Source organism: Cololabis saira, chromosome 11 (assembly GCF_033807715.1).
Source record: "Cololabis saira isolate AMF1-May2022 chromosome 11, fColSai1.1, whole genome shotgun sequence".
Classification (NCBI taxonomy): Eukaryota; Metazoa; Chordata; class Actinopteri; order Beloniformes; family Belonidae; genus Cololabis; species Cololabis saira.
The window spans coordinates 34,661,593-34,689,143 of NC_084597.1; the positions used below are offsets into that span (position 1 = coordinate 34,661,593).

Consider the following 27,551-nt stretch of genomic DNA (forward strand, 5'->3'; position numbering starts at 1 on the left):
ACATAAAAAAAATAAAATATAAAATAAATTTATTTTAAAGATATAAATATAAAATAGAATAGCTGACGTCATGTGATGTAATTAGGGCCAGAGCACTGACAGTGCGAAGGCCCTATTGTACCTGTAGTTTATATTTGACATGTCTACTCATTAAATTAGACACATTTGCAATACACTGAAATATACTTGGGTAATTTCATGGTTAGTTTAGGCTATTAGGCTATTTAAACATTATCTGACAGAATATATATTTTGGTATAAACCATTTGCAGTAACCCAAAGCAGCATACTAAGCATGGCCATTTATAAGCAACTGTATACCTATAGCCTACTTTTGTGCCTTGTAAAGTGATAACAAAATATTACATTTTTATAAAGAAAATACACCAATAACTCTTATTTCTTTATTTGATTTATTTTTATTTCAGAACATGAATCCAATGGTGTACTGCCAGCTGAACACCACAGTGCCCATCATCAGGCAGTATTTGGATGATCTGGTTGACCTGCGCCCCAACCTCAGACTCTCAAGGCCTCCATCACTGCCTTGGTTGCTGCCCTGGAGCTGGAGTCAGCCCATGGTTGGGCCAAGGACATTGAGGTCCTTGTATTTTTATATTGGCTGGCTCATGCTGCCTCTTACAGGGTTGTGTCAACGGCCTTTGACATCCCCAGATCCACCGTCCATGACATCGTTCACAGGTTGAGCAAAGCTGTCCTGAGCATTCTGGGCAGAGTAATCCACTTCCCCAGAGGTGACCACCAGCTGGAGGAAGTCAGCTCTGGATTCAGTCACTTGGCTGGATCCGACATGTTCAGTGTGGCTGTGGGGGCAATTGATGGCTGCCACATCAGGGTAAAGCCTCCTGCTGGTAACAACCAGTGTTACCTGAACAGGAAGCTCTTCCACTCCGTACAGCTGCAGGCCATCTGCAACCATCAGGGGCGCTTCCTGGACATATTTGTGGGTTTCCCAGGGTCTGTCCACGATGCTCGGGTGCTTAAAAACAGCCCTGTATATGTCAGGCAGCTGTATCCACCAGAGGGGAAGTGCATATTGGGAGATGGAGGTTACCCCTGCCTGGCTTCCCCCATCTGTCTGATCACACCCTACCGAGAGCCTGTGCAGAACCCCGTACAGGCTCGGTTCAATCACAGGCACTCCCGGGCACGGAGCATCATAGAAAGGGCATTTGGCATGATGAAAAGCCGTTGGCGGACTATCTTTTTTAAGGCCCTTGAGGTCAGTCCAACCTTCTCGGCAGAGGTTGTTGCCTGCTGTGCCATCCTGCACAATATCTGCCTGGACAATGGAGACGTGATGGAGGAGCAGGACATGCAGCCCCCTGATGAAGACGCTGGAGCATCTGGGTGTGCCGAGTTGTCCTCTGGAGAAACAATCAGAGACAAGTTGTCAGCCGCTGTCTCAGCTCCAGTGGTTGAATTGCAAGCTCTGCAACAGCATGATTATATCTAAATGTTAACAAGATATTTATCAGATTAAAAATCTATAATTATAATAGACTAATCAATCAATGTAAATATTTATATAATAGTTTATAATAGTTATAATATAGTAGTTAGTATTTGGAATGCATAGTCAACATGTATTTCATCAAACATGATTTTGTTCTAATTCTTTTATTCAATTCAATCTGTTCATTGTTCATCTTTATTTTTACCTCACAGTAATATTATTTTTGATAGTTGTTGATAAATTGCAGAGATCAGTTTGGGATTGTTATAAAGGGCTACAGGGTATTATTGTCATTGTTATCATAATCAACATCTTCATTATTATTAACAATATTATTAGCATATTATACTATATTTTGATTCTACTGAATGACTGATTTAATAAAACTTATGTTACTTGTAATTGCTGTGGCGTATGAAGTTCAACCTTTGCCTATTGTATTATTTTATCCCCTGAGGTATTTTTAGATGCCAGCTGTTGTCCTTCTTCATGCAAGTTAATAATGATCCAAAATGTGTTATAATAACACCATTTAATATTCACCTTTCTACCATCCTCCTATCATACAAACAACTTCAATTATCCCATGTTTCTATAGAATATTCACTATAATTACTATATTATTTTCTATAATTTTATTAAAGGCAGGGCCTTTTGAAAAGTTAAACTGGTTTGGGTTGCTACTGTAGATATGGAAAAATCAGGTCAGAAGAGAGGATCTACAGTTCTGGTTATTAATGGCAGGTACTTTGATGAGGTTCACACCACAGACTGTGCCGGTAAGTGATCTAAAGGGAAATAAGCTCTTTAAGTCAAAATGTAGGCTATGTAGATGCAAATGCAACAGGCACACTTTACTTGTTACCAGAAAACTAGTAATACAAGTTGAAAAGAAAGAAGAGTGAACTACACTGAAACTGTAATAATTCATGGGTTAAGAGAATCATTCATTTAGTCACCGCACTATTTAGTACGTTCTAACGTTTCGGACGCACTAAAAAATCTTGCATACTCATTTTGCATACTAAATAGGGTGGAAGTATGCGATTTCGGACGCACCCCTAGACATCACTCCCACATCATTCAAAAAATACACCTGTTCTGTTCTGTTCTGTTATGTTATGTTTTGTTGTGTATTATTTAACAGTCTAATGGCCCAGGGATAGTAGGTATTTTTGAGTCTGTGAACAGCAATTTGTAACGCAGAAATTTTAAAAATAAATCAAAATTACTTTGTTTTGTTTTGTGTTTTGCCCAATGCCATACTTGACGCTTTGTAAAGGAGCCAACCTCCAGTTAGGTCTCTCATTTTTGGATAGGCCTCAGAAAGAACTCTGGTAATCTAGATTAAGATTGAGAATACAAGGGGGTCATGTATGCCATCATTAAAGCTACACAGTGGCTGCAGCGATTTTGAAAAAAATCAATAAAATGTAATATTGCCTTGACTAGTTAGCCTGAAATGAATGCTAAATTTTCAATGCAGTGTCACAGGCAGTGTGCAGACCCAGGCTATTGACTAGTGAAGTACATGCACAATGATGATTGCTACCATACAGGTTTAACCTGAAATAGAGATAAAAGTATTACCTCATCATGATCAGCATCCTTGCAGATGCATAATAATCGCCTTCCAAGACCCGCTTGCAATAATATTATTTCATTTGCTGGGGATGTAGTAGTGCTCTCTGGCAATAGGAAAAAGTTGAAATCCAACTTTTTGCCTGCTCTGGCACTGGCAGGTCCTGGAAAGGGCCTCTTTCCTCTACTGCCCCTTCTCTGAAAAAATGCTGGAAACAACCTGTACCAACATATTACAGAGTTACATAGGACAATAATTAGGAAAACACTGCCCTGAAACACTGTATTGCATTTCACTACTGTACTAGTCAGGGTGCTCTTCCAAAGTTAGCATTCACCCAACTACGTTTTTTATCATCGGACAGGCCATTTAACAGATCAGCCATGGGTTGCCAAACTAAAGCCAATGGGCCAACTGCGGCACATTGTTCTCTTTCAAGCGGAATGCCATTAAGTCTAAATACAAAATGTAGTGTGGCCCAATGTTACATTAATCTCAGCATTGTCAGTGATTTTGAACAACATTGCCATACAAGCCCATGTTCCATCAAAAAGATAAACTGCTAAAAGAAATGCCAATCCAGGTTAGTGTGACATATTTGTCAATAGTAGAAAGTTTTAGACAGCACAGGGGTTTTCTGATCTGCAAATTAGATTTTCAGCATGTGGGCCAAAAACAGAAAAGTGAGGCCAACCCTGAGATAGGCAATCTTGATGTGCCATTGACAGAATAACAAACAGTGTCAAATATTCACACATCGCTATCCACAAAAACAAATGTACGTGTGCCTCGTACCTTTGCATTTCCCCATGCACACTTCTGCCTGCCTGCTGTTGCGGCACCATCTGGCGGTGGGTAGTGTGCTGGTTGCTGGAGCATAACATTTTTGTTTAGGGTTGATTATTTGAAATAACGTGTACAGCATGAAGACTTTTATCTATGGGATGGGGTGTGTACATTAAATCCGAGAATTAAGACATAAGTCTGTCAATTTGTAAACGCAGCTTACTTGTGGGGGCAGCCGTGGCCTATGTGGCTTCAGGGTTGAAACCAAAGGGTTGCCATTTCAATCCCGACAAGTAGACCACAACTAAAGTGCCCAAAATATTTCTACAAGTACAAATATATTTTGCACATGCACAAAATATTTCTACAAGTACCAATTTTTCTTTGCACATGCACAAAATATTTCTACATGTACAAAGTTTATTTTCACAAGCACAAATTGTTTTATACAGCTGCAAAACACATGTGGACATCTTTTCACAGATACAAAATAATTATGGCTTTAATTTGAGCCCATATTTTGCAGCCATAACTGACAACCTTCCTACCATCCATTATCAATCCTGCATTTTTTAAATAATAAACATCCAAATGAAATCACCAATGAATAAAATATAAATATAGCAAAAAGTGCTTTGCAAAAAGAAAGAAAGAAATACTCTATTTGAGGGTTTTGAAAAAAATCTAATCATTTTTATTTAAAAAAATTAAAGGAATTTTAAACTTGTTTTAATGAAAAATAAATGAAGAGATTTTTTTATGAAATAAAATAAACAAAAAGGTGTTTTAAAACTGAAAACAACTAAGGAAAGTGTGCCAAATGAAAACGTTTGGACCGTCTCTGGGTCTTCCTCAGAATTGAAACAGTAAAACTGTGAACAGGTTGCTGGGGAGAGATGTTGTCGCTCCGAATGCCAGAAGCAGAATGAGTCTCCTGGTGGCTCCGCCTTTTATACCCTCTTTTTTCTTTTTTCTTGTTTTACCAGGAACTTTACAGATAAATGATTTAGTGTCTTAACCCCTTAAATACTGAATGAAATATAATAGTTATTTTATTATTTTAAGCCTTCTAACCTTGTTTTTAATTAAATTTATGTAATGTTTATTTTAATTATTTCAAAATAAAGACATTTTAACCTTGTTTTTTAAATAAAAACTAAAAAAAGATAAAAAAGATAAAAATCTTTTTAACCCTGTTTTTAAATTAAATAAATCTAAGACTTGAATTTTAGACGAATGGGATTAAGGTTAGGGTAAGGAAAAGGAACCTGTCCCCTATAGACAGTAGGTGTACGGTCTGTCCGGGCAGCTCCCAATGACGGTTGTTCAGTTGTCATTCATCACCATTAGGGATTTTTTTATATAATGAAAAAATAATTAGGAAAATGAAAAAAGTGATTAATAATCAATAAAACAAATCTGTGCCAACTCAAATAAATGTGTGCCTCGATGCAACGTTTCAACTATTTTAAGAGTCTTCTTCAGGCAAAGGCACAAAGAAACACGGGCTCAGAGCTGTGAAGCACATCTGCACTACCCGAGGAGCGAGAGCAGAATGAATATAGTATATATTAATATTAATATGATAATATATTAATGTAAGCTCCTTCTGCTCTACCTCCTTCTGCTCCGTCCCCGGATCTTGGGTTAATGAAAATTGGTTTTAAATAATAAAGTCAAGTAAAATAACAGATTATATTTTAAGGTTTTCTAAAAGCTGACTTTGTCTATGAAATTTTTATTAACTGAATTTTTTTTTTTGTATTTATCCAGAATTTAAAAGAAAAAAAAAAACATTTACTGAGTTTCAATGTATTCTGTTTTAATGTATGCATTTGTTTTAACCATGAATGTGTACTCACTATGAAATGTTATTATTTGTGTTGTTTACATTTATTATTTGTGAAATATAATTGATGGAGTTTTATGCTATGCATTTGTTTTAACCAGTTATGTAGGATAAACAATACAATGCAGTGCAAAAAATTCTCATCAACTTTTTATGAAAAAACCATGGCGAATTATAATGAATGAAAATTGGATATAGGAGTGAATCAGATGAGCATGATTTGGCTTTCTAGATCAATCTAACAAAACATAAAGGAATTTCCCCTCCAAATTTGCAATAAATCTTTGTAACATATATATTCAATCCCTGTTTTTAATATTAACAACAAGAGATCTTTTTTTCAATAGATTTGATCAGTCTTCTCCCCCTCCCCCAACCCAGTTCACACTGCCGCAACCCCTTTCATCTGCCACTACAGGACACCCCCCCTCCCCCTCCTCTTCCTCCTTCAGTTCAACAACAGCTCCCCCACTGTCATCGACACCTTCACCTCCAGCTCTATGGAGTAAGATAACTTCCAAAAAGATGTGTCCATGTTATAACTATTCGTATTCGTAATGATAAACATTTGTATATAAATAAAAAAGTTGCACCCAAAATTCTGCTGTCACACACATGAGTCTGATAAATTATTAGGGTTAGGATTGTTTTTATGTGAGTATGAATCTAAAAGCTGTGAGTGCAAAGTCTTGTGAATACGACTCTAATTTCTACGACTACGAGTCTTCACTGTGAACACGAATTCAAGTTTATGGGTACGAGTCGAAAAACTGTTGAAATGACGTCACAGGCAGGTCACAGCATCATATATACGTAGACGCCCCATCGAGTGCTGAGCCAACTGCCACATCCAATATGGCGTCAACGTCGCCATATTAAATGTGGCAAGACTGCGCTGTAAACTAACTTCCATCCATCCATCCATCCATCCATCCATCCATCCATCCATCCATCCATCGTCCGCCGCTTATCCTTTCCCGGGTCGCAGGGGCAGCAGCCTCAGCAGAGATGCCCAAACTTCCTTCACCCCAGATACTGGGGTCTCCTCCCGGTGAGACATGCCTGGAACACCTCCCTAGGGAGGCGTCCAGGAGGATCCGGTACAGATGCCCAAGCCACCTCAGCTGACTCCTCTCAATGTGAAGGAGCAGCGGCTCGACTCCGAGCTCCTCCCGGGTGACCGAACTCCTCACCCTATCTCTAAGGGAGCGTCCAGCCACCCTGCGGAGGAAACTCATCTCGGCCGCTTGTATCCGCGATCTTGTCCTTTCGGTCACTACCCAAAGTTAATGACCATAGGTGAGGGTAGGTGCGTAGATTGACCGGCAAATTGAGAGCTTCGCCTTTCGACTCAGCTCCTTCTTCACTACGATGGTCCGGTACATCGACCGCATAACTGCGGACGCTGCACCGATCCGTCTGTCAATCTTCCGCTTCATCGTTCCCTCACTCGTGAACAAGACCCCGAGATACTTGAACTCCTCCACCTGATAGACTAGACGGGATGTACCCAAAAAGTGAATGTAAGGAGCATTTATGGGTACAAGTCGGGAACCGGCCTACTTTACATATTTCAAGGGTGCTGAATCCAAAAAAAAACCGTACCCGGGCAAAATTTTGAGTTTTTGACCTTCTAATTTGCATATCAAAATTGCCGCCAAACTGCCTGTCTTGCTCAGTCGTTGGACCATTTTCCCCAAGTTTTTTTGTAAGTAGGCATTCAAAGATGATGAATTAAGTGTCTAGATCTATAGTCTAGGGTCAGAGCAAGGATATAGTGGAGGCTCAGTGCCTTTTTATGTATATATATATATATATATATATATATATATATATATATATGCAAAATACCAACTTTTAAGGTGAAATTAAGCATTATTTGTGTCATTTTTAATGCCGACATAAATATTCAGTCAATATCACTCTTAAATGTTCCCAGTGTGTATATGATATGTGATGTATTCCATATTACATAATAATTAAGAAAAACACCATTGCAAGTTGTCTGAGAATTCATTTTTTTATGCAAACAAAGCAAAATGCTCTTAATTCAAACATCGAAAAATTTAAGTGAATAGGGAAAAAAAAACATGAAACTTCCCTTGAACAGTTCTACAGATCAGATCTTGTTTCTGTATATTTTCTTTCATGTTTCTAGCTGAATTGCTTTGCTTTCATCCGTCTTCTTCTGTAAGTTCCATAGGTCACTTGTTTTGGTAAATTGTTTTTATACCTTTCTAGTTTGCTTGTGTGCCATTTGTCTTTGGAATTTCATTTTGATTAGTATTTCTTTCTGCTGTCCTTTTCCAAGTTCTTTGGTTACCCATTGCCTTGGTATGCTTGAGGACTACAACTCCACATTTAAACAAGGACATTGGTCATCACTCTGACATGTACACATTGCAGTGCATAACAGCCCCGATTTTCGGCATTTGGCTATAGGTGGCTGTAGGTGGCTGTAGGTGGCTGCAGGTGGCTATAGGTGGTTGCAGGTGGCTATAGGTGGCTGCAGGTTGCTATAGGTGGCTGCAGGTGGCTATAGGTGGCTGCAGGTTGCTATAGGTGGCTGCAGGTACCTCCACTATATCCTTGTTTGACCCTTGACTATCAATCTAGAAACTTAATTTCCTCATCTTGATTGCCTACTTACAAAAAAAATAGGAGGAAATGGTCCAATAACTTTGCAAGATGGGCAATTTGGCGGCCAATATGCAAATTAGAAGGTGAAAAACTCAAAATTTCACTCGGATACCGTTTTTTTTGGACTCAGCACCCTTGAAATATGTAAGGTAATCCGGTTCCCGACTTGTACCCATAAATGCTCCTTACTTCTTATAAAAGGCCTTTTTTCTGAAATCCGTCTAGACTATGAGGCAGGACTTCTCCACCCACCCGGAGAAGGCACGCCACCCTTTCCCGGTGGAGAACCATGGCCTCGGTCTTGGAGGTGCTGATTCTCATCCCTGCCGCATCGCACTCGGCCGCAAACCGCCCCGGCACATGCTGAAGGTCCCGGTCCGATGAAGCCAACAGGACAACGTCATCCGCAAAAAGCAGAGACGAAATCCTGTGGTTCCCAAACCGGATCCCCTCCGGCCCCTGGCTGCGCCTAGAAATCCTGTCCATAAAAATTATGAACAGGACCGGTGACAAAGGGCAGCCCTGCCGGAGTCCAACATGCACTTGGAACAAGTCTTACTTACTGCCGGCAATGCGAACCAGACTCCTGCTCCGATCATAAAGAGACCGGACAGCCCTTAATAGAGGGCCCCGGACTCCATACTCACCGAGCACCCCCCACAGAATGGCACGAGGGACACGATCAAATGCCTTCTCCAGATCCACAAAGCACATGTAGACTGGTTGCCCAAATTCCCATGAACCCTCGAGCACCCTGCGGAGGGTATAGAGCTGGTCCAGTGTTCCGATACCGGGACGAAAACCGCATTGTTCCTCCTGAATCCGAGGTTCAACTATCGACCGTATTCTCCTCTCCAGTACCTTGGCGTAGACTTTCCCGGGGAGGCTGAGAAGTGTGATCCCCCTATAGTTGGAACACACTCTCCGGTCCCCCTTTTTAAACAGAGGGACCACCACCCCGGTTTGCCACTCCAACGGCACTGTCCCCTTCCTCCATGCGATGTTGCAGAGGCGTGTCAACCAAGACAGCCCTACGACATCCAGAGACTTGAGGTACTCAGGGCGAATCTCATCCACCCCCGGTGCCCTGCCACTGAGGAGCTTATGAACCACCTCAGTGACCTTGGCCCGGGTGATGGATGAGCACGTCTCCGAGTCCCCACTCTCTGCTTCCTCAATGGAAGGCATGTCAGTCGGGTTGAGGAGATCCTCGAAGTATTCCTTCCACCGTCCGACGATGTCCCCAGTCGAGGTCAACAGCTCCCCACCCACACCATAAACGGTGCCGGCAGAGTACTGCTTCCCTCTTCTGAGGCGCCGAACGGTCCTCCAGAATTTCCTCGAGGCCGACCGAAAGTCTTCCTCCATGGCCTCCCCGAACTCCTCCCAGACCCGGGTTTTTGCCTCCAGGACCGCCCGAGCCACGGCTCGCTTGGCCTGCCGGTACCCATCTACTGCGTCAGGAGTCCCACAGGCCAACATAGCCCGGTAGGACTCCTTCTTCAGTCTGACGGCATCCTGTACTTCCGGTGTCCACCACCGGGTACTAGGATTGCCGCCACAACAGGCACCGGAGACCTTGGGACCACAACTTCGAGCCGCCGCGTCGACAATGGAGGCAGAGAACATGGTCCACTCGGATTCAATGTCCCCCGCTTCCCACGGGATCTGAGAGAAGCTCTCCCGGAGGTGGGAGTTGAAGATGTCCCTGACAGAGGGCTCGGCCAGATGTTCCCAACAGACCCTCACAATCCGTTTGGGTCTGCCTGGTCCGTCCAGCCTCCTCCTCTGCCAGCGCATCCAACTCACCACCAGGTGGTGATCAGTTGACAGCTCAGCCCCTCTCTTCACCCGAGTGTCCAAGACATGCGGCCGAAGGTCAGATGAAACGACAACAAAGTCGATCATTTACCTCCGGCCTAGGGTGTCCTGGTGCCACGTGCACTGATGGACACCCTTATGCTTGAACATGGTGTTCGTTATGGACAAACTGTGACTAGCACAGAAGTCCAACAACAAAACACCACTCGGGTTCAGATCGGGGAGGCCGTTCCTCCCAATCACGCCTCTCCAGGTATCACTGTCATTGCCCACGTTGAAGTCCCCCAGTAGAACAATGGAGTCCCCAGTTGGAGCACTATCCAGTACCCCTCCCAGGGACTCCAAGAAGGCAGGGTACTCCGCACTGCTGTTCGGCCCGTAGGCACAAACAACAGTGAGAGACCTTTTCCCGACCCGAAGGCGCAGGGAAGCGACCCTCTCGTTCCCCGGGGTGAACTCCAACACAGGGCGACTGAGCTGAGGGGCTATAACCAAGCCCACACCAGCCCGCCGCCTCTCACCCTGGGCAACTCCAGAGTAGTAGAGAGTCCAGCCCCTTTCAAGGAGCTGGGTTCCAGAGCCCAAGTTATGTGTGGAGGTGAGCCCGACTATCTCTAGCCGGTATCTCTCAACCTCCCGCACAAGCTCCGGCTCCTTCCCCCCCAGCGAGGTGACATTCCATGTCCCCACTGTGAGGGTTTTAGTCCAGGGATTGGGTCGTCGAGGCACCCCGCCACGACTGCTACCCAGTCCACAGCGCACCGGCCTGCCATGGTCCTTCCTGCGGGTGGTGGGCCTACGGGAAGGCGGGCCCACGTCGCCGTTTCGGGCTGAGCCCGGCCAGGTCCCACGGGCAAAGACCCGGCCACCAGGCGCTCGCCTACGAGCCCCAACCCCAGGCCTGGCTCCAGGGCGGGGCCCCGGTGACGCCGATCCGGGCGACGTAACTGTCCTTGATGTTTTCTTCTTCATAGCAAGCTTTGTGAACCGCTCTTAGTTTGGCCCGTTACCTAGGACCTGTCTGCCATGGGAGACCCTACCAGGGGCGTAATGCCCCCAACAACATAGCTCCTAGGATCACTCAGGCACAGTAACCTCTCCACCACATTAAGGTGGCGGTTCAAGGAGGGGCTTGTTTTTGCCATCTGAGAAAATTAAATATATTGTATTTGGTGCCTAACTGTTTCCCAAGTATATTAGTGCGTGTGTGAATGAATAAATGAGATGTAAAACGTAAATTTCTTTGTAGAAAGGCGCTTTATGAAAATAAGTCCATTTACTTGCATTAGTCCACAGTATGTGGACTAATGCAATGTGGTCATTTGCAGTATGGGGGCCCCGCAGGGAACGGTCCTGGCGACGTTCCTCTTCACTCTTTACACTGCTGACTTCTCCTACAACTCACCAACCTGTCATCTACAAAAGTTCTCTGGCGACTCTGCTATCGTCAGCCTCATCACAGATGAAGATGATAGCGAGTACAGAGAACTGTCCCAGGACTTTGTGGACTGGTGCCTGCAGAATCACCTCCAGATCAACGCGGGGAAAACTAAAGAACTTGGAATGGACATTGAAATGGTGACATCTTATAAGTACCTGGGTGTTCACCTCAACAATAAACTGGACTGGACTACTAATTCCTCTGCACTCCACAAAAAAAAGAAAGAAAAGTTCATTTAGTTCAAGAAAAAAAAAACTTTTTTTTTTTTTTAAATAAAAAATTTTATCCCAGATTTTTTGATTAAATGAGGGAAGTTTAAGACAGCCTTGCTGACCTGGAAAGTTCTGAGTTTTCTGAGCGGGTGGAGACATTGTTGTACTTTTTTTATATTTATAAGCACAAATTTTAGTGCCACTGGTATGTAGTCCTTTAGGTCCTTAGCAGGTTCCTTTTTGGGGATTGGAAAAATGATGGATTCCCTCCACTGGTCAATGACGCAGCCAGAGTACCAGAGCGTTGGAACAAGCTGGTGAGAACACGTAGGGGTGTAGCATCAAATTCTGGGCCCTGTACACTCTCAATGTCAGTGGGCCCCTATCCATGCCCGCGACGCGCGTGATAGAAAAAAAGGGGGGGGTGGGGGTGTATTTATACAATCTACTACAATCAACTACAATCAGATCAGATTTTATTGATGAGTGGTTCTGAATTGATGCATTTGGCCTACTTGTGCTCAAATACCTAAAACATTAGGCTACATCTGGTTTGTGTACTAACATTTTGATCCATGACACTTGTGCAAATTTTGATGTAAAACATTCATTCTTGAACAGGAGAACAAGAGACAACTTTACACTTAGATTCAAATAAGCTACATTCCTTTTGTAATGAGAAGGTACAGTAGAAATGAACAGAAAAATATTAAGTTTCAATGTGAAAAAAAGAAGTTGGGACTGGTTTCTGCTTTTTACATCAAAGGCCTATGTCATCTTATCAATAGAGCCTGCAATAGTACAAAATGTCAACAGTCAAATTGTTTTTCATCTTGCAGAAAAAGAAATAAAGGCTTGCTGACATGACATGTAAAGATGTAATTTACATCCAACTAAATGCCCACTGACGGGTCTTTTTGTTTGCAAAGTCATTAATAAGATCTGTAAAGTCCAATTGTTTGGCTAATTGGCTTTCAATCGACAGAATGGCAAGGCTGTTCAGACTATCTTGGCCCATTGTTGATATCAGGTAGTTCTTAACCAGCTTCAACTTGCTGAAAGCCCGTTCACCCCCTGCAACTGTGACAGGAAGTGTGCAGAAAATTCCCAAAGCAATACAAAGTTCTCCAAAAACACTCTGTAGCTGCATCTTCCAGATGGCATTAAGGAGCTCAAGAGAGGACAGATTTTTTGGAAATGTAGCATCATATATATGGTGCGGAAGTGTAGCACTTCATTTTCAAATTCTTGTGAGAGATCCATGTGATATATTTTTGCCAGTGCCCGGCATGTTGTTTTTATCTGCGCTTCAGTCATATCAGTCAGCTTCAGAATAGGTGCAAATGTTTCACATATGTTTGCTGTGGTCTGGAACCTTGCACTCAAGGCACTGATGATGCTATCCATTGCAACAAAAAATATGTTGTTCTTGAATGCATTTTTGGCACTGTCTTCAGTAGCTGCATCTTCTTGTGTCATCTCATCTGGCATGCGTTTCCTTTTCCGCTTTCGTCTCTCTTCACTTCGAAAATGATCAGGGACGTCCATTGCTTGTGCTACTAGGGAGGCCTCTGCAAGCATCGAGTCCCATCTATTATGAAGAGCCTGCATTTCCTCTTGTAGTCCCTTGATGTTTGCAGCCTCAACATCCAGAGAAATATCACCTGCCTGAAGAATCACATTTCGGTTTTCAATGCACTGCAAAATCTTTACCCACACAGTAAGAAGGACGATGGCATCAAAAGTCTTGTAATAACTGATCAAACCATTTGCCTCAGACTTGGCTTCACTTGTCAGACTGCAGGTGGCTAAGACACATTGTAGTGCCTCAAGGATGGAGGGCAAGTGAGCTGCCACAACTCATACTGCAGCAATGCGGGCACTCCATCGAGTGTCAGAGAGACGATGAAGAGAGCATCCCGTCTTTTCTTTCAAGAATGCCCATCGCTCAGGGCTAGCACTGAAGAAATTATAAAGACGGTTTACAGAGCCAAAAAATGTTGCGACCTCTGGACATGACTCAGCCGCATGGACACCAACCAGATTGAGGGTTTGGGAAGCACAGGGGGAGAATGTAGCAAGAGGATTGACTTTTAAAATCTGAGTTTGTACTCCTTTCACCTTCCCAGACATGTTGGCTCCATTATCATATCTTTGTCCTCTACAGTTTTGTAAAGGTATGCCATTGGACTGCAACGCTCCCAGAATCATTTCAGAAATGTCCTGGCCTGTCTTTTTGTGAAAATCTTTGAATTCAATGAACCTCTCAACTATCTTCCAAGCACCACTGTCTTCTTTGTCATGATGTACATATCTTACCAATAGCACATTCTGTTCTGTATGAGATATGTCTGGTGTTGAGTCACATATGACAGAGTAATATATTGCATCTTCTCTTTCTTTCAGGATAGTGTTGAGCACTCTCTTGCCACAGAGCTCAATGAACTCGTTCTGCGTGTCTAGACTTAGGTAGTGAGTTAAACGTGACCCTTTCTTCTTTTGTCTTACTTTTTCTAAGTGCTCGTGTAGGAGGGGATCATAATGGGCCAACAACTCAAGAGTTCCAAGAAAATTGCCAGTATGGACATCATCCAAATTTGAGGTTTTGCCTCTAAATGCAAGATTTCTTGAAGCCAAATGAAGAGTTACATCCAAAAGCCTCTCTTAGATCTTGGTATGCTTCTCTGCTTCTGTCTGAAACTGTTTTTGAAGGTGCCCATCAACTCCTGTGGTGGCTACCAATAATGAGTGCTGAAGGCTTTTCCATTTTACATAGCACTGCTTGTGGGGAGTGTGTGTCTCATGTTCTGGGAACTTTCTATACATTTTTTGCCACTTGATGTCTGATAACTTAAGTCCATCCTTGCTGTTCAGTGCACTTTTAGATGGCCTTGTCTGCTCATGTGAGAACAGAAGGCATGAGATGCAGAACAGAGCCTTTGCACTGTCACTGTGAATCAACCAGTCCCTCCTAATCTTCTCACGCCCATTGGCTGACTTAACATATTGCAGATAGTTGGGAAATGCTTTGCCTTCCTTGTCTTTGGGTGCCACTTTGGTCAGGTCTACACTTTCACTCGCCAGTCTGCAAACTAGAGTCTCTCTCTGCTGAGTAGTTAGCTTGTGTGGCCACAGTCCTGGGTCCTCTGACAACAGCTCCTCTGCATTTCCCTCACCTGGCCCTTCCTTTTCTCTCTCCTCAGCCTCCTCACTACTCTCAAACACATCTACAAGCATGAAACACACACGATTTACGTTAGCCTCAAATTTATTATAGTCTCACATGTAATGATACATTGATGATAGTACTGGCTGCTGCTCATTTCAGTTGAAACTGCTACTACAAATGATTACTGGAAATAACTCAAAGTTGCCTCTAAGAGCTCACCTTGTCTCACATCCTCAGACTCACACCCTTCCTTATCTTCAGCATCTGATGCAGAACTCTCTACATCTACAAGAATGAAGAATTGGTATTAGCCTCTTAACATACAAATGACCCAACCTACTTTTTAAATCAAGCTCATTTTGTATTTCTAGAACCATTTCAGTGCAAGAAACTGCTAAAAAATAATGAAACATATGGCCAAGCATTGCTTATTATGTTGACAGATTGTCTTTTAAATGGGGCTCATTTTTGTGTTGCTATGGGCTGAGCTCTAAGGCTGTCAACCAAACAGACATAACTGGTAAGTATCCACAAGAGGGCGCTTGACAGCGCTTGACATCTACAATTTAGAACAAGTACAAAGATAAGGTGAAAGGTTGCAGATATTTTCATTAAAAGTCAAATGTGAGGTAAACATCAGATATGCTTTCCTACAATAGATGCATAGACTAGCCTAATTATTTGCTATCACACACAGTATTCATCATATTCAATAAGTTGCAGAGGCAAAAATGTTTTAAGCCATTTTTCCGCCAGATTGAGAAGAATAGCTAATTGTTTTTCTATGTTCTCACCACCCAGACCTATCTCTTTCTCTCTATATCTATCTATCTGTGGCAAAAATCAGAATCACAATCATTTTTGATTGATAGTGAGATCACAGTTATTTAACATGATTATTCATTGGCTTTGGTAATATCATGAATTTATTGAACATTGACAATAGCTTTTAAGCACAGCACTGCACCGCAATGCTAAGGCTTTTTACCAGACAAAAGTAATAAATTGCGTTATTGCTCAATTAATATATTACTAGTGTACACTTGAGCCTACAGTGATATTGGTATGTTATTTACATGTTGATATATGCAGCAGCAATATTGCTAGATGGATCATTCATTACCCCGGTCGGGGGGGGGGGGGGGTCGCCTTTGAATACTTGAACAACGATCTCACCTTGTCTTTGCTCATCTCTAACCTCATCTTCAGAAGAGCTGCCAGGACTGACCACTGCTGCTTCTGCTGCTCCAGCCGTGCGGCTGCGCCACTCTTTGTTTCTGAAACTGGTTAATATTGACAACTAACATTAGCTGGCATGTAATTGTCTTTATACTTACAGCCGTAAGCAGCCTGGTTGGCAGCTAGCTAAGCTAAAGACTTCACGTGAGCATACAAAAATAAGCAGCATCTGTCTGGAGTGGACTATGTTAACTTTAATTGGACTTTGCATGACAAGCTAACTTGGTTCACCTCTGGGAAAAAAAGCAGTCAGCAGCTGCCTCCCCTCGTTCTGCCATCTTTCTTTTTGTTTCCTCTCTTTCTTTTTCTGATAGCCCGATTTATGTTTTTTGGGCAGCATGATGTCCTACACACAGGTCTCTGATCTGGGCGCACTGACCTGTTGCCGGTCGCTGTTGGGCGGACTAAACCATTTTGCATCTCCAAGAGGGGGGCCCCAGAATGTCTAATATGTTGGGAGAACTGTGACATTAAGTTCATTCTCTCATTTGATGTTATCAATATATTTGAAATATATTATGACACCAATTAATTGGAGGGCCCAATTCATTCCAAATAAAAACATCACAAAAAAAAAAAATAAAATAAAATCTGGATTTTCATGGGCCCCTCTCTATACTCAGGCCCTGGGTAGTCAGGTCCACTTTTCCCCCCACTACCACGCCCATGAGAACACACCTTAGCTGATTGGAGCATCCTTTCGGCACCCTACCTCCAAGCTTGTCAGGGCCAGAAGCCTTGTGTACGTTGACTCCACGCAATGTGGAGGTCACCAGCTGCTTATCGACAAAGAAGGGTTGGAATTGGAGCTGAGGGTTGGGGGGCCCACGTGGGGGGTGTTCCGCCCCCATTGAATCGGGTAAAGAAGACGTTAAATTTCTCTGTAAGGGTTGGGTTTGGGCATGCGGCCCCTGCAGGCTTGGGTCTTCTGTCAATCATGATATTCAAACCTTGCCATGCTTTCCTCGCATTCCCAGAAATCAACTTCTGCCCCACCTTACTCTTGTATTCAATCTTAGCCGGGGTGGCCTTCGTCCCGCTCCAGGTCCCTCACCCTGAGCTTATCTCCTCCCAGAAAGGCTTTCTTTTGCTGGACCAGGCAGATTTTCATGTCCTTGTTAACCCATGTTTTATTGTTTGGGAAGATGCTTATTTGTTTGATGAGTATTACAGTATCCTCACAGCATGAAATGTAGGAGGTAAGGAAAGTCTGTTAAGTTAAAGGAGCCGTCTGTAAGAAATGTCCAAAACTGGTACTTGGTACGTAGGCTGTCATGGCTGCGATAATTAGAGCCGAGCTGGCAACCCGGATGCCGAAACAATACTGACTTGGTGATTGGGAGATAGGTGGAGGGTGGAGCTTCAGAAACAATACTGACTTGGTGATTGGGAGATAGGTGGAGGGTGGAGCTTCAGAAACAATACTGACTTGGTGATTGGGAGATAGGTGGAGGGTGGAGCTTCAGAAACAATACTGACTTGGTGATTGGGAGATAGGTGGAGGGTGGAGCTTCAGAAACAATACTGACTTGGTGATTGGGAGATAGGTGGAGGGTGGAGCTTCAGGCCAAAACAAAAAATGACAACATAAACATCAGTTGAGGGCTGCAACTCCTCTTTTTAAACTGGAATATCCTGGCTTGAGTGCTGTTGTCAGTGACATAAGTATTTGAAATGAACATGATTTTTAAATGTCTGTTGACATATCGGGGTCATTTTATGATTCGTTTTATTATTGCTCTTACATACAGCTCCTTTAAAATCATTGTCACTTGTTAAAAAACAAATCCCAGTCGGTTCATTCAAAACAGCCCCTTAAAGATTCGGCTGCTTCCTTATTCCATACTCTCAGGCATTGTGTAGTGGTTTCCCGCACTTTTAGTTGCGACCTGTATGTTGGCAGTAACAAAATTACATTGTGGTCAGAGTGTCCAAAGGGTGGCCGTGATTTTGAAATATATGCGTCTGGGATGTTACTGTAGCCTAAGTTGAGTATATTCTGCATTTTGGTGGGGGTTGTGACGTGTTGCTCTAAATTTTGTAGATAGGTGGTACTTATAGATAGTGGAGATACTTTTTCACCCTGAAGGTGAAGGCACTGCCAGTGATTCAGATCAGCAGTGGTCAGACACTGGTCTCCATGTGAGGGGACAGTTTAGAGTTCAGCACACACACACACACACACACACACACACACACACACACACACACACACACACACACACACACACACACACACACACACACACACACACACACACACACACACACACAAAGGAAAAACATAAAAATGAGTAAGGCAAGGCAAATTTATTTATATAGCACAATTCAACACAAGGTAATTCAAAGTGCTTTACATCGACATTAAAAGCGACAGGACATAATAACAAATAGGTAAGAATAAGAAAAGAAGAAAAATAATAATCACAAGCTGTTAAAAATAAGGGCAGTAGAATACAGCAGGTAAGTATTTAATTTAGGAGTACGCTTGAGTAAACAGTAATGTTTTTAGGCCTGATTTAAAGGATCTACAGTTGGAGCAGACCTCAGGTCTACAGGAAGTTTGTTCCACCGGTGAGGAGCAGAATAACTGAACTGCCTCACCTTGCTTGGTTCTGGTTCTTGGGAACCACAACAAACCAGATCCAGATGAACCTCAGGGGTCTGGGAGCTTCATAGGAACTAACAGATCAACCATGTATTTTGGTCCAAGACCATCAGTGCTTTGTAGACCAGATTTTAGTAAGATTTTAAACTCTCTCCTTTGACTCACTTGTAGCCAGTGTAGTGATTTCATGACCGGTGTAATGTGGTCCAGTTTCCTGGTGTTTGTAAGGACTCTGGCAGCAGTGTTCTGGATCAGCTGCAGCTGCCTGATTGATTTCTTGTTAACGGGCCGCTCGGTGGCGCAGTGGGTTAAGCGGCGGCTCATATACTGAGGCTACAGTCCTCCTGCAGCGGTTGCGGGTTCGAATCCAGCCCGCGCACCTTTGCTGCGTGTCTTCCCCGTTCTCTCTCTCTACCCCTTTCCAGTCTGCATCTCAATAAAAGGGCCACTAGAGCCAAAAAAAAAAAAAAGATTTCTTGTTAAGGCCTGTAAAGATGCCATTGCAATAATCCAATCTACTGAAAATGAATGCATGAATATGTTTTTCCATGTCTTGTTTAGACAGAATCCCCTTAATCCTAGCAATGTTTTTTAGGTGGTAATAGGCAGATTTAGTGATAAACTTTAGATGGCTGTTGAAGTTCAGGTCTGAGTCAATAATTACACCAAGATTTCTGGCTTGATTTGTAGCTGTCAATGACATGGAGCCAAGGTGAGCGCTGATCTTTTCCCTTTCATTTTAGGGCCAAAAATTATCACCTCTTTTCTGCATTTAACTGGAGAAAATTCTGGCACATCCACTCATTGATTTGGTGAATAGAAACAGTCAACTAGGAGCAAAGCTACTCACAGTCATTTGAGATTTGGCGCCATCGTGAGGCAAACACTTGTCCCTGCAGTTTAATTTCCTCACTCTTTTCAAATGCACACTGTCAAATATAAGCAAATATCTAATTCTGGGGACAGATTCCGTTATAAAAGCATTTAAAAGCCTCTTTTAGAATGAGCTTTATACTAACCTGCTGATCACGTGTTGTATCTCTCTGCTCTCTTCCTCTCGCAACTTGAGTAAAACATGCTCAAGGATAGGAAGTTCCAAGTTCAGATACTGAGCAACCTGGGGAGAAAGCAATGCAATATGAAACAAAAAGAAAACGTTGCTAAAAAATATAATATATACTATCATTTTTTTTCAAACAGTATGAATCTAAGTTGTTACCATTTTCCCTCAACATAGTTTAACTAGTTAATACATGTCCATATATATATATATCACCTGGACAGTGTCCTCTTGTCTCCTGCTCGGATCACTGGGAGCAGAAGCGCCTCACTCATCTCTGCTCAGCTCCTGCACAGAAAAGGACGAAAGAACAAACGTGTCCTGTAGCTGCATGTGGAGACTGAGCGCTTGTTGCTGCTCCAGCACATGCGGCTAAATAAAGACTCTTAACCAAAATCAAGTAAATGTACCCCTGCCTTTCGCCTGAAATGAGCTGGGATAGGCTCCAGCAGACCCCCGTGACCCTGCACAGGATAAAGCGGGTATAGATAATGGATGGATGGAAGTTATGCTACTAAAAATGCATTTTATTACAGACAACAGAGGCTCGGTCACTTTTTTAGTCTTACCTCCTCTAACATGACAAATTAGAGCTCACTTTCTGCTTCGGTTTTTTGTCTCTGTTGTCTTTGTGTTCTTGAAATATCTCTTTCCAGCTTCTGTCTTCTCTGAAGTTTTTGTGCTATATTTATCCCTCCCTCTCTAGCTGTGCCTTTACTCTATCACTTTTTTTCTGTCTGTGTCTCTGAGAGATTTAATAACAGTACTCCACCCAGTAACCAGTCGTGACAGCATGGACCAAACCATTTGTTTAAGCTTCAGTCAGACGCGTAATCTTGTGACTCTGAACTCAGATTGTTGGAAAATCTGAGCTGCTTCCTTCTTGCTTTAAATGTAAAAATGTAATCATTTTCCTCTGTTTTTCTGAATTTCTGTGGTAACTTTGCAGTTGCAATGGAAGTTATTGGACAATATACAACCCCAAATAAGAAAATATTGGGACCATATGGAGAATACAATTATGAACCTTTGCCAGGATGAACCAGTATGAACCTTGAGTATTTAATTTTCCCCTCTGCCATCAATATCATTTTGTTTGTTAATATACATAAATTGTTGCAATTCAGACCTGCAACACATACAAAATATGTTGGCACCAGTTTCAACACTGTGATATCAACATATGAAACATTTAGTACACAGTCAAATCTATGTAGGGCCGAATAGTTAAAGATCAAAGACAGGAAGAGGAGTTTCACTTTTTCAAACAATATTTCAGAAACTGCTTTTATTATAAATGTGATAAATCTCATAAACCAGATAAAGAAATAAAAAAAAAAAAAAAAAAAACCCACAAAACATCAAATGCTATACATACAACCATGTTCTTGAGCATCCTGGCAGTACAGAACGATTCTCAGGTGTGCTTGTTTGTGTCTGTACATGCACGGTGCCATCTGGGGAACTGCAGAAGTTGAGCTAAATTTGTTTAATAATGTTTGATAAATGTTTAAAAAGAGTACATAGAGGACTGGATCAAACACAGAAGAGGTAAAACAGGTTATTGTGGTTTCCCTATAAAATACGCTGGAAGTCCAAAGTCTTTTCACTTTCTCTCTCTCTGACATGATCTACTATGCAGTAGACTCATGATTTTTAAATCTATCACCGTGAGCATCGATATTGAGAATACAAAACCACATTTTGCTCACATTACAAATACAATTGAAGATGAACAGCTTTTGCATACTGGACCCAAAAGAGATGTGTGGAGGATTATGAAGGGAAAATGCAACAATGAAGACCTTCAACTGCTGCAAACCCTAATATCTTTTTGCAAGAATAAAAGGACAAGGTACTATAATTTGAAAATGATTTAAGTTTTGTAAGCATAATGTATATGACTGTGTAATGTTTAATTACAGTATACTTTTAGTTTTGTATTTCCTGTATTTGAGTTGTGATACCCAATCAAAGTTATAAAAATGTTTCACTTATCACTAGGCAGCTTCTATTTTATTAATTCTGGTTTGTAACTATAATGTGTGTCTCATGAAGTTTAGAAGTTGTGAAGCTAGTTAATACACGCAACAATTACTTTACATAAAGAATAGCAAACTTAAATACTTCAGTGTTGACATGTACAAACAATGATAAGAATTTAAAAAAAATTATCTCCTACCTGCCCGGCCTGTATTTCTGTTTCCAAACAAATGAAGTTGGTCCTCTCCATGTTGACGGTCTCCTGTGTGAATCTGGGTGTGAATATATTTGTTTTCTAGGGATCAGAGTACAGATCGTGTGGCAGCAGGTGAGCCTGTGCAGCTACACGGCAGCTGCTGGTTAATTATTGCAGGACATGATGAGACACAGTTCAGAGGGAGTGGCTGACTGACACCAGATATGACTCCACTGTAGAGTGAGTCTGTGTGAGTGAGAGTGGAGACCAGGTGGAGCAGACAGAGAGGGAGAGAGGGGGAGCTCTGCAGTCATAAACTGGTACTGGAGTGTAGCAGGTCCATCCATCCATCCATCCATCCATCCATCCATCCATCCATCCATCCATCCATCCATCCATCCATCCATCCATCCATCCATCCATCCATCCATCCATCCATCCATCCATCCATCCATCCATCCATCCATCCATCCATCCATCCATCCATCCATCCATCCATCCATCCATCCATCCATCCATCCATCCATCCATCCATCCATCCATCCATCCATCCATCCATCCATCCATCCATCCATCCATCCATCCATCCATCCATCCATCCATCCATCCATCCATCCATCCATCCATCCATCCATCCATCCATCCATCCATCCATCCATCCATCCATCCATCCATCCATCCATCCATCCATCCTCCCTGCAAGCCAGGTTGGAGATGTAATCTCTCCAGTGTATCCTGGGTTCTCTGCTCTTTTGGACATGCCCAAAACACCTTCCCTGAGTGGTGTTCAGGGGGCATCATACCCAGATCCCAGTGGAGGGGCATTAACTCTCCACTCAGTCCCTTTTGAATAGTAGAGCTTCACACCTCTCTTTAGTCCAGGGGCCAGAGCCCAAAATTTCACTTGTCAGCACCACTCAAGGTGACCAAACTTGCTTATAATTTTTGAAAATATCCACGTCTGTAGATGATATTTTGGTATGATAACCTTCCTGAGTGGCAGCTGGATCATAGTTATCAGCTCAGTTACCCACCCCCTTCAGAAATGTACATGTTAGATGCTGCTGCATATCCTGGTTTAGACCCATGTACAGGATATCTGTTAATGTTTCACAATATTGTCTTTGATACCATTTTAAAGGGGACCTTTAAAGCATTCATTCAAGCTAAAATGTGTGGGTATATTATACATTTCCTGAATCCTTATGCTCCTGTGAGTATTCCAGTTTTTGTATTTTGTGTCTCTGTTGTTCCTAGATGACACAGGGATAAAAGATAGTATATCATTTAGGCGAAAATTGTGTAAAAATGTGTGTTGTTTATAGTTTAAAGAGCTGCAGTTACCTCTATGTTGGTCAGAAAGATTCACATCTTAGCTTGAATGAATGCTTAAATGATACCAAAGACAATATAGTGAAACATTGACAGATTTCCTGTACATGAGTCTAAACCAGGATATGCAGCAGCATCTAAAATGTAATTTTCTGAACTTCATGAGCTGATAACTATGATCCAGCTGCCACTCAGGAAGGGTTATAATACCAAAATATCATCTACAGACGTGGATATTTTCAAAAATCACAAGTAAGTTTGGTCACCTTGAGTGGTACTGATATCTTGCGGGCCCTCAACCTGCAGAAGGGCCATATGAGTTGGCCGTATGTGGCGGGTAGCGGCCATCTTTATATGCTCTGTTAGAATATGAAACAATTTAGTACTGAGAGTTTTCAAATAACAAAAGTTTATCCAGATATATTTACAATTACATGTTACTTTAAGGCTACCAAAGTGTTGGTGTGTACTGTCTCAACAAGTTCAATGATGAGTATGCAAAGAAAACGCTTGAACTCTTTTTGCCAACATAAAGCAAGTAACTGTATCATGTAACACTTCATAATTACATGGCACGTTGTATGCAATCCAAAAAATGTTCAGGTGAAAAGCTCTTCCACAGAAACTGGTGTCTATTCAATATTTTCTCTCACCTCCCCTCTCAACTGGATCTGCAGTTTGGCTTCTGTCAGCAGAGGGAGCTGAAGTATCAGGGAATGTAGGTACTCTCAAGAATGGCACCGAATTATTTAGATATTTCTTGCACATTAATGGTTTCATACTATATTGTCCTCTTTTTGTCCTTGAGTTGTTACCTTTCATCTGTATCATAAAAGTCTGTGGGCTCCTGTTTGGAGAAGACAACAAAAATCATTGATTTTGTAAAGGAAAGAAAGCTGATTCAAAATCTCCAGACAGCACCATTTAGTGGTTTAAATCTGCATGTGCGTATAGAGGAGCATAAACCTGACGAAAGCAAATGATAGTCAGAGCATAGGTGATGCATTTGAGCGGAAATGAAGAGGACACTGGCATGAACAGGGGATACCTGCCTATATGCAGACCTTTTACACTAAAATACTGTATTTATGAGTTTTTGGGAACGGGACAACCACAAGTTAGTCCTCCGTGTATTGATTTCCTGCTACAGACTGTGACACAAAATCTTCATGAATATGCCCTCAAAAATCAGCAGTTAAACCTGTGTAAAACCAAAACACACCGCAGTAAGTGAAAGGCGACGTGTTTCTGCTGTTGGACTACAATAGTCAAGTCCATCTGAGTCAGAAAGGATGAGGAGCAAATGAAATGAAATGCCATTCCTTTCCTAAAATAAAACAGGACACACAGGCGGGCAGGCAACAGGTGGGCACAAAAGGCTGTCTGCTGGATTGCATATCTGCGTGTGAGCATGTGACAGAATGTTAAGTAGTGAGCTCCTACTATGAGCATGTTTTTTGTAAAAATGTAAAAGGGACTGGACTACTAATGTTGTTTCTCTGTGTAAGGGATGACATATTAATAACAAACAAAGTTATAGTTGCTTGTTTTCCTGCTATTCCTTGCATTACGTAGAGTGTTTTACAGGTAATCTTCCTGTTCTAATCACAATATTCAGCATTTTCGGTTGGAGACCATCTAACCAGTTAAGTACTTGTACTCTCCACTGCTAAACTAGGCCATTTCATGTAAGCAGAATGTGGTTTTGCATTATCTTGTTGAAAAATGCATTCCCATTTCTGAAAAGCACATTGACTTTTTCTACTAGTTATGCTGCCATTTCAAAACAGTGGATTACAATTGCCAAGCTTATTAATATATCCTCATATCATCCCGAACTCTGATTTTTGAACCTCTTAGAACAGTCTGGACGCTGCTTTCCATCTGTGCTCTGCAGCGTAGCCCAACTAAGTTAATATAAGGCTTCTTTTTGGCACCTTAATATACCAGCTCTTCCTTCCAAGAGTGCCCTTCATATAATGAGATTCCTCCAGATTTATTTCATGATATGATATTTCCAATATTTCTTTCAGGATCATTATTTTTCTTTATTTTACCCTTTTAATTTTCCACTTTTTTGACAAATTGGAGATCCTCTGACCAGCTTTGGTTCTCAAAAACTCAGCCTCTTACGGATAGTGCTGTCACAAATAATCATTACAATCATCTACTTATAGCAGTTATTTGAAATATAATCATTATTATTTTTCTTTCACCTCTTAACTAGCCCAAAATTGGCTACATGTAAAATTTGTCATACCATGTACAAAGAAATAAAAGTCAGATTAATTGTAAGAACCCACTTCGTTTAGTTATTTCTTTTTGCATTTTTTAATCACCACAGATTTTTCTGATTTGGGGTTCAACATCCAGCTTGTTGCATGAATAAAGAGTATAGTGTCAGTGTTGTTGACCGCTGATTATGCGGAGTGCTCTCTAGAACCAAAGGCTCAGAGCATAGTTGCAAAACTTGAGTGACGGTACATGATGATGTCGAGCAGCTGCTTCTGTCCATCACAATGTTAAAACACACACACACACACACACACACATACACTCATGCACAGTGACTGAGCAGGTTTGTGTTGAGCACCCGGAGCTCATGGTCGTCCCTGCTACAACACATGCAGACCCATGGACTGAAAAATCTGAAAAAGTGGACTAAGAAGAACATCTCCTTACCACCTGTGGGAATCTGATCACATGTTTATGTTTTAATGTGTACAGCTTTGTTCAGACTGATCAGTTTTTGAACCACGATGAAGACTCTGCTACACACACTAGTCATTCTGTTGACTTTGGTCGCCTCTTGTTACTGTGGACAGAAAGGTAAGTATGTTTTTTCCTTCTTTCTTGAGACTGTAACAATATTTCTAATGTAAATTATGACCAAATGTAGAGAGAAGAAACTAAAACAGAAACATGAGTGTATGACAAAAGGCTGGGAAAGATGAAGAGTGAAAAATACATAGAAAAGACAAAGATCATTATTTATTCAGGCATCTGCGTTTTTTTTTTTAATATTCAGCCCTCCAGAAGAGAACAGAGCTTGTCCCTGCAGCAGTGTGATCACCTGTTTACCACTAAACATCCGGGAAAAAGGAGAAGGTGTTTATAGGCCAACGCAGTGTAAATGTGACTAAATCTATATCCTTCCGACACTTTGGCATATCCAGTATGTGATACAGGAAGTTGACAGTCTCACTTTTATTTCACTTTATAATATGCTACATGTCAGTGTGATGGAGATATATCCAGTGCAGCGCTGCTTGCTAGCAGAGAGTAGTTGAACCAATATGTTCAGCTGTGGATCGGGACATGCGATATATGAAGAGCATATCAAGTTCTGGCACGATTTTGCACAAACAGCTTACGAGCCTGCAGAGTGAACCAAATACATAAATGTTTCATGAGCTCAGATTCATGCTGCCACCATGCGTCATGATTTATTTCATAAAAAACTGAGCCAAAATGCAGAAACAATCTGAGAAAAACTACGCCTATATTTCACTAGCTTTGAGAACCACTTTTACCAGTAATAACTTAGGTCATAGATGTCTGTATCGTGTTATCTGTCTCTCACATCATTGTGGAAGAATTTTGGGCCATTTGTCTTAAAAGGGTTCCTCAAAGTTTGCAGGCATTTATTTTTTCATGCACAGATCCCTTAACTTCCTGTCAAGGCTTTTATGTCTGGTTGAGGCCAGGACTTTGGTCACTGCAACATTTTCATTCATTTTCACCCATTCTTTAATAGATTTGAAACAGTTTTGAGCCAGTATTTGATGGCCCTACATTTAACCTTAGAATCAGAGCCGCCTGGGAGATTTGCGAGGCCCTGTGCGAAATGGCGGGGGGGGGTTTCGTTTTTTTTTTGGGTTTTTCGGGTCGGATTGAGTGTCTATATGTGCAATTTTAACTCTCCAATTAAAGCTGCAAGCAGCAATGAACGGGCCCTCGCACTCACGGCCACCGCCCCCCATAAGTATCAGAAATGACACCACCCACGACTTCCTATGTCAAACCATTGAAAAGTTATAGCAGAAAAAAGGGACAACCAATCAGAAGAAGGGGCGGGGCTAATTCAAGCCAATGAAGGTCAAGGAATCCATACAGAATCTGATGACACCACCCACGACTCTCTATGTCAAACCAT

At 41.9% G+C, this 27,551-nt stretch overlaps 2 protein-coding genes across 2 annotated transcripts in view; one reads left to right on the forward strand and one right to left on the reverse strand.

Annotated features, from left to right (window-relative positions):
* Positions 1-420: 420 nt before the first annotated feature.
* LOC133454461 (uncharacterized) lies at positions 421-20,252 on the reverse strand. Its single transcript, XM_061733193.1, has 4 exons — positions 20,201-20,252; positions 20,101-20,150; positions 19,844-19,941; positions 421-1,388 (listed from the first exon to the last, which is right to left on the reverse strand). Exons 1-4 carry the CDS (start codon positions 20,250-20,252, stop codon positions 653-655), a joined length of 936 nt encoding a protein of 311 aa, XP_061589177.1. The 3' UTR covers positions 421-652.
* Positions 20,253-25,979: 5,727 nt separating this feature from the next.
* musk (muscle, skeletal, receptor tyrosine kinase) overlaps positions 25,980-27,551 on the forward strand; it is a 50,153-nt gene continuing 48,581 nt past the window's right edge. The window contains exon 1 of the mRNA XM_061734393.1: positions 25,980-26,224. Coding sequence (XP_061590377.1) covers positions 26,155-26,224 — 70 coding nt within the window. The 5' untranslated portion in view covers positions 25,980-26,154. The remainder of the gene's footprint in view (positions 26,225-27,551) is intronic.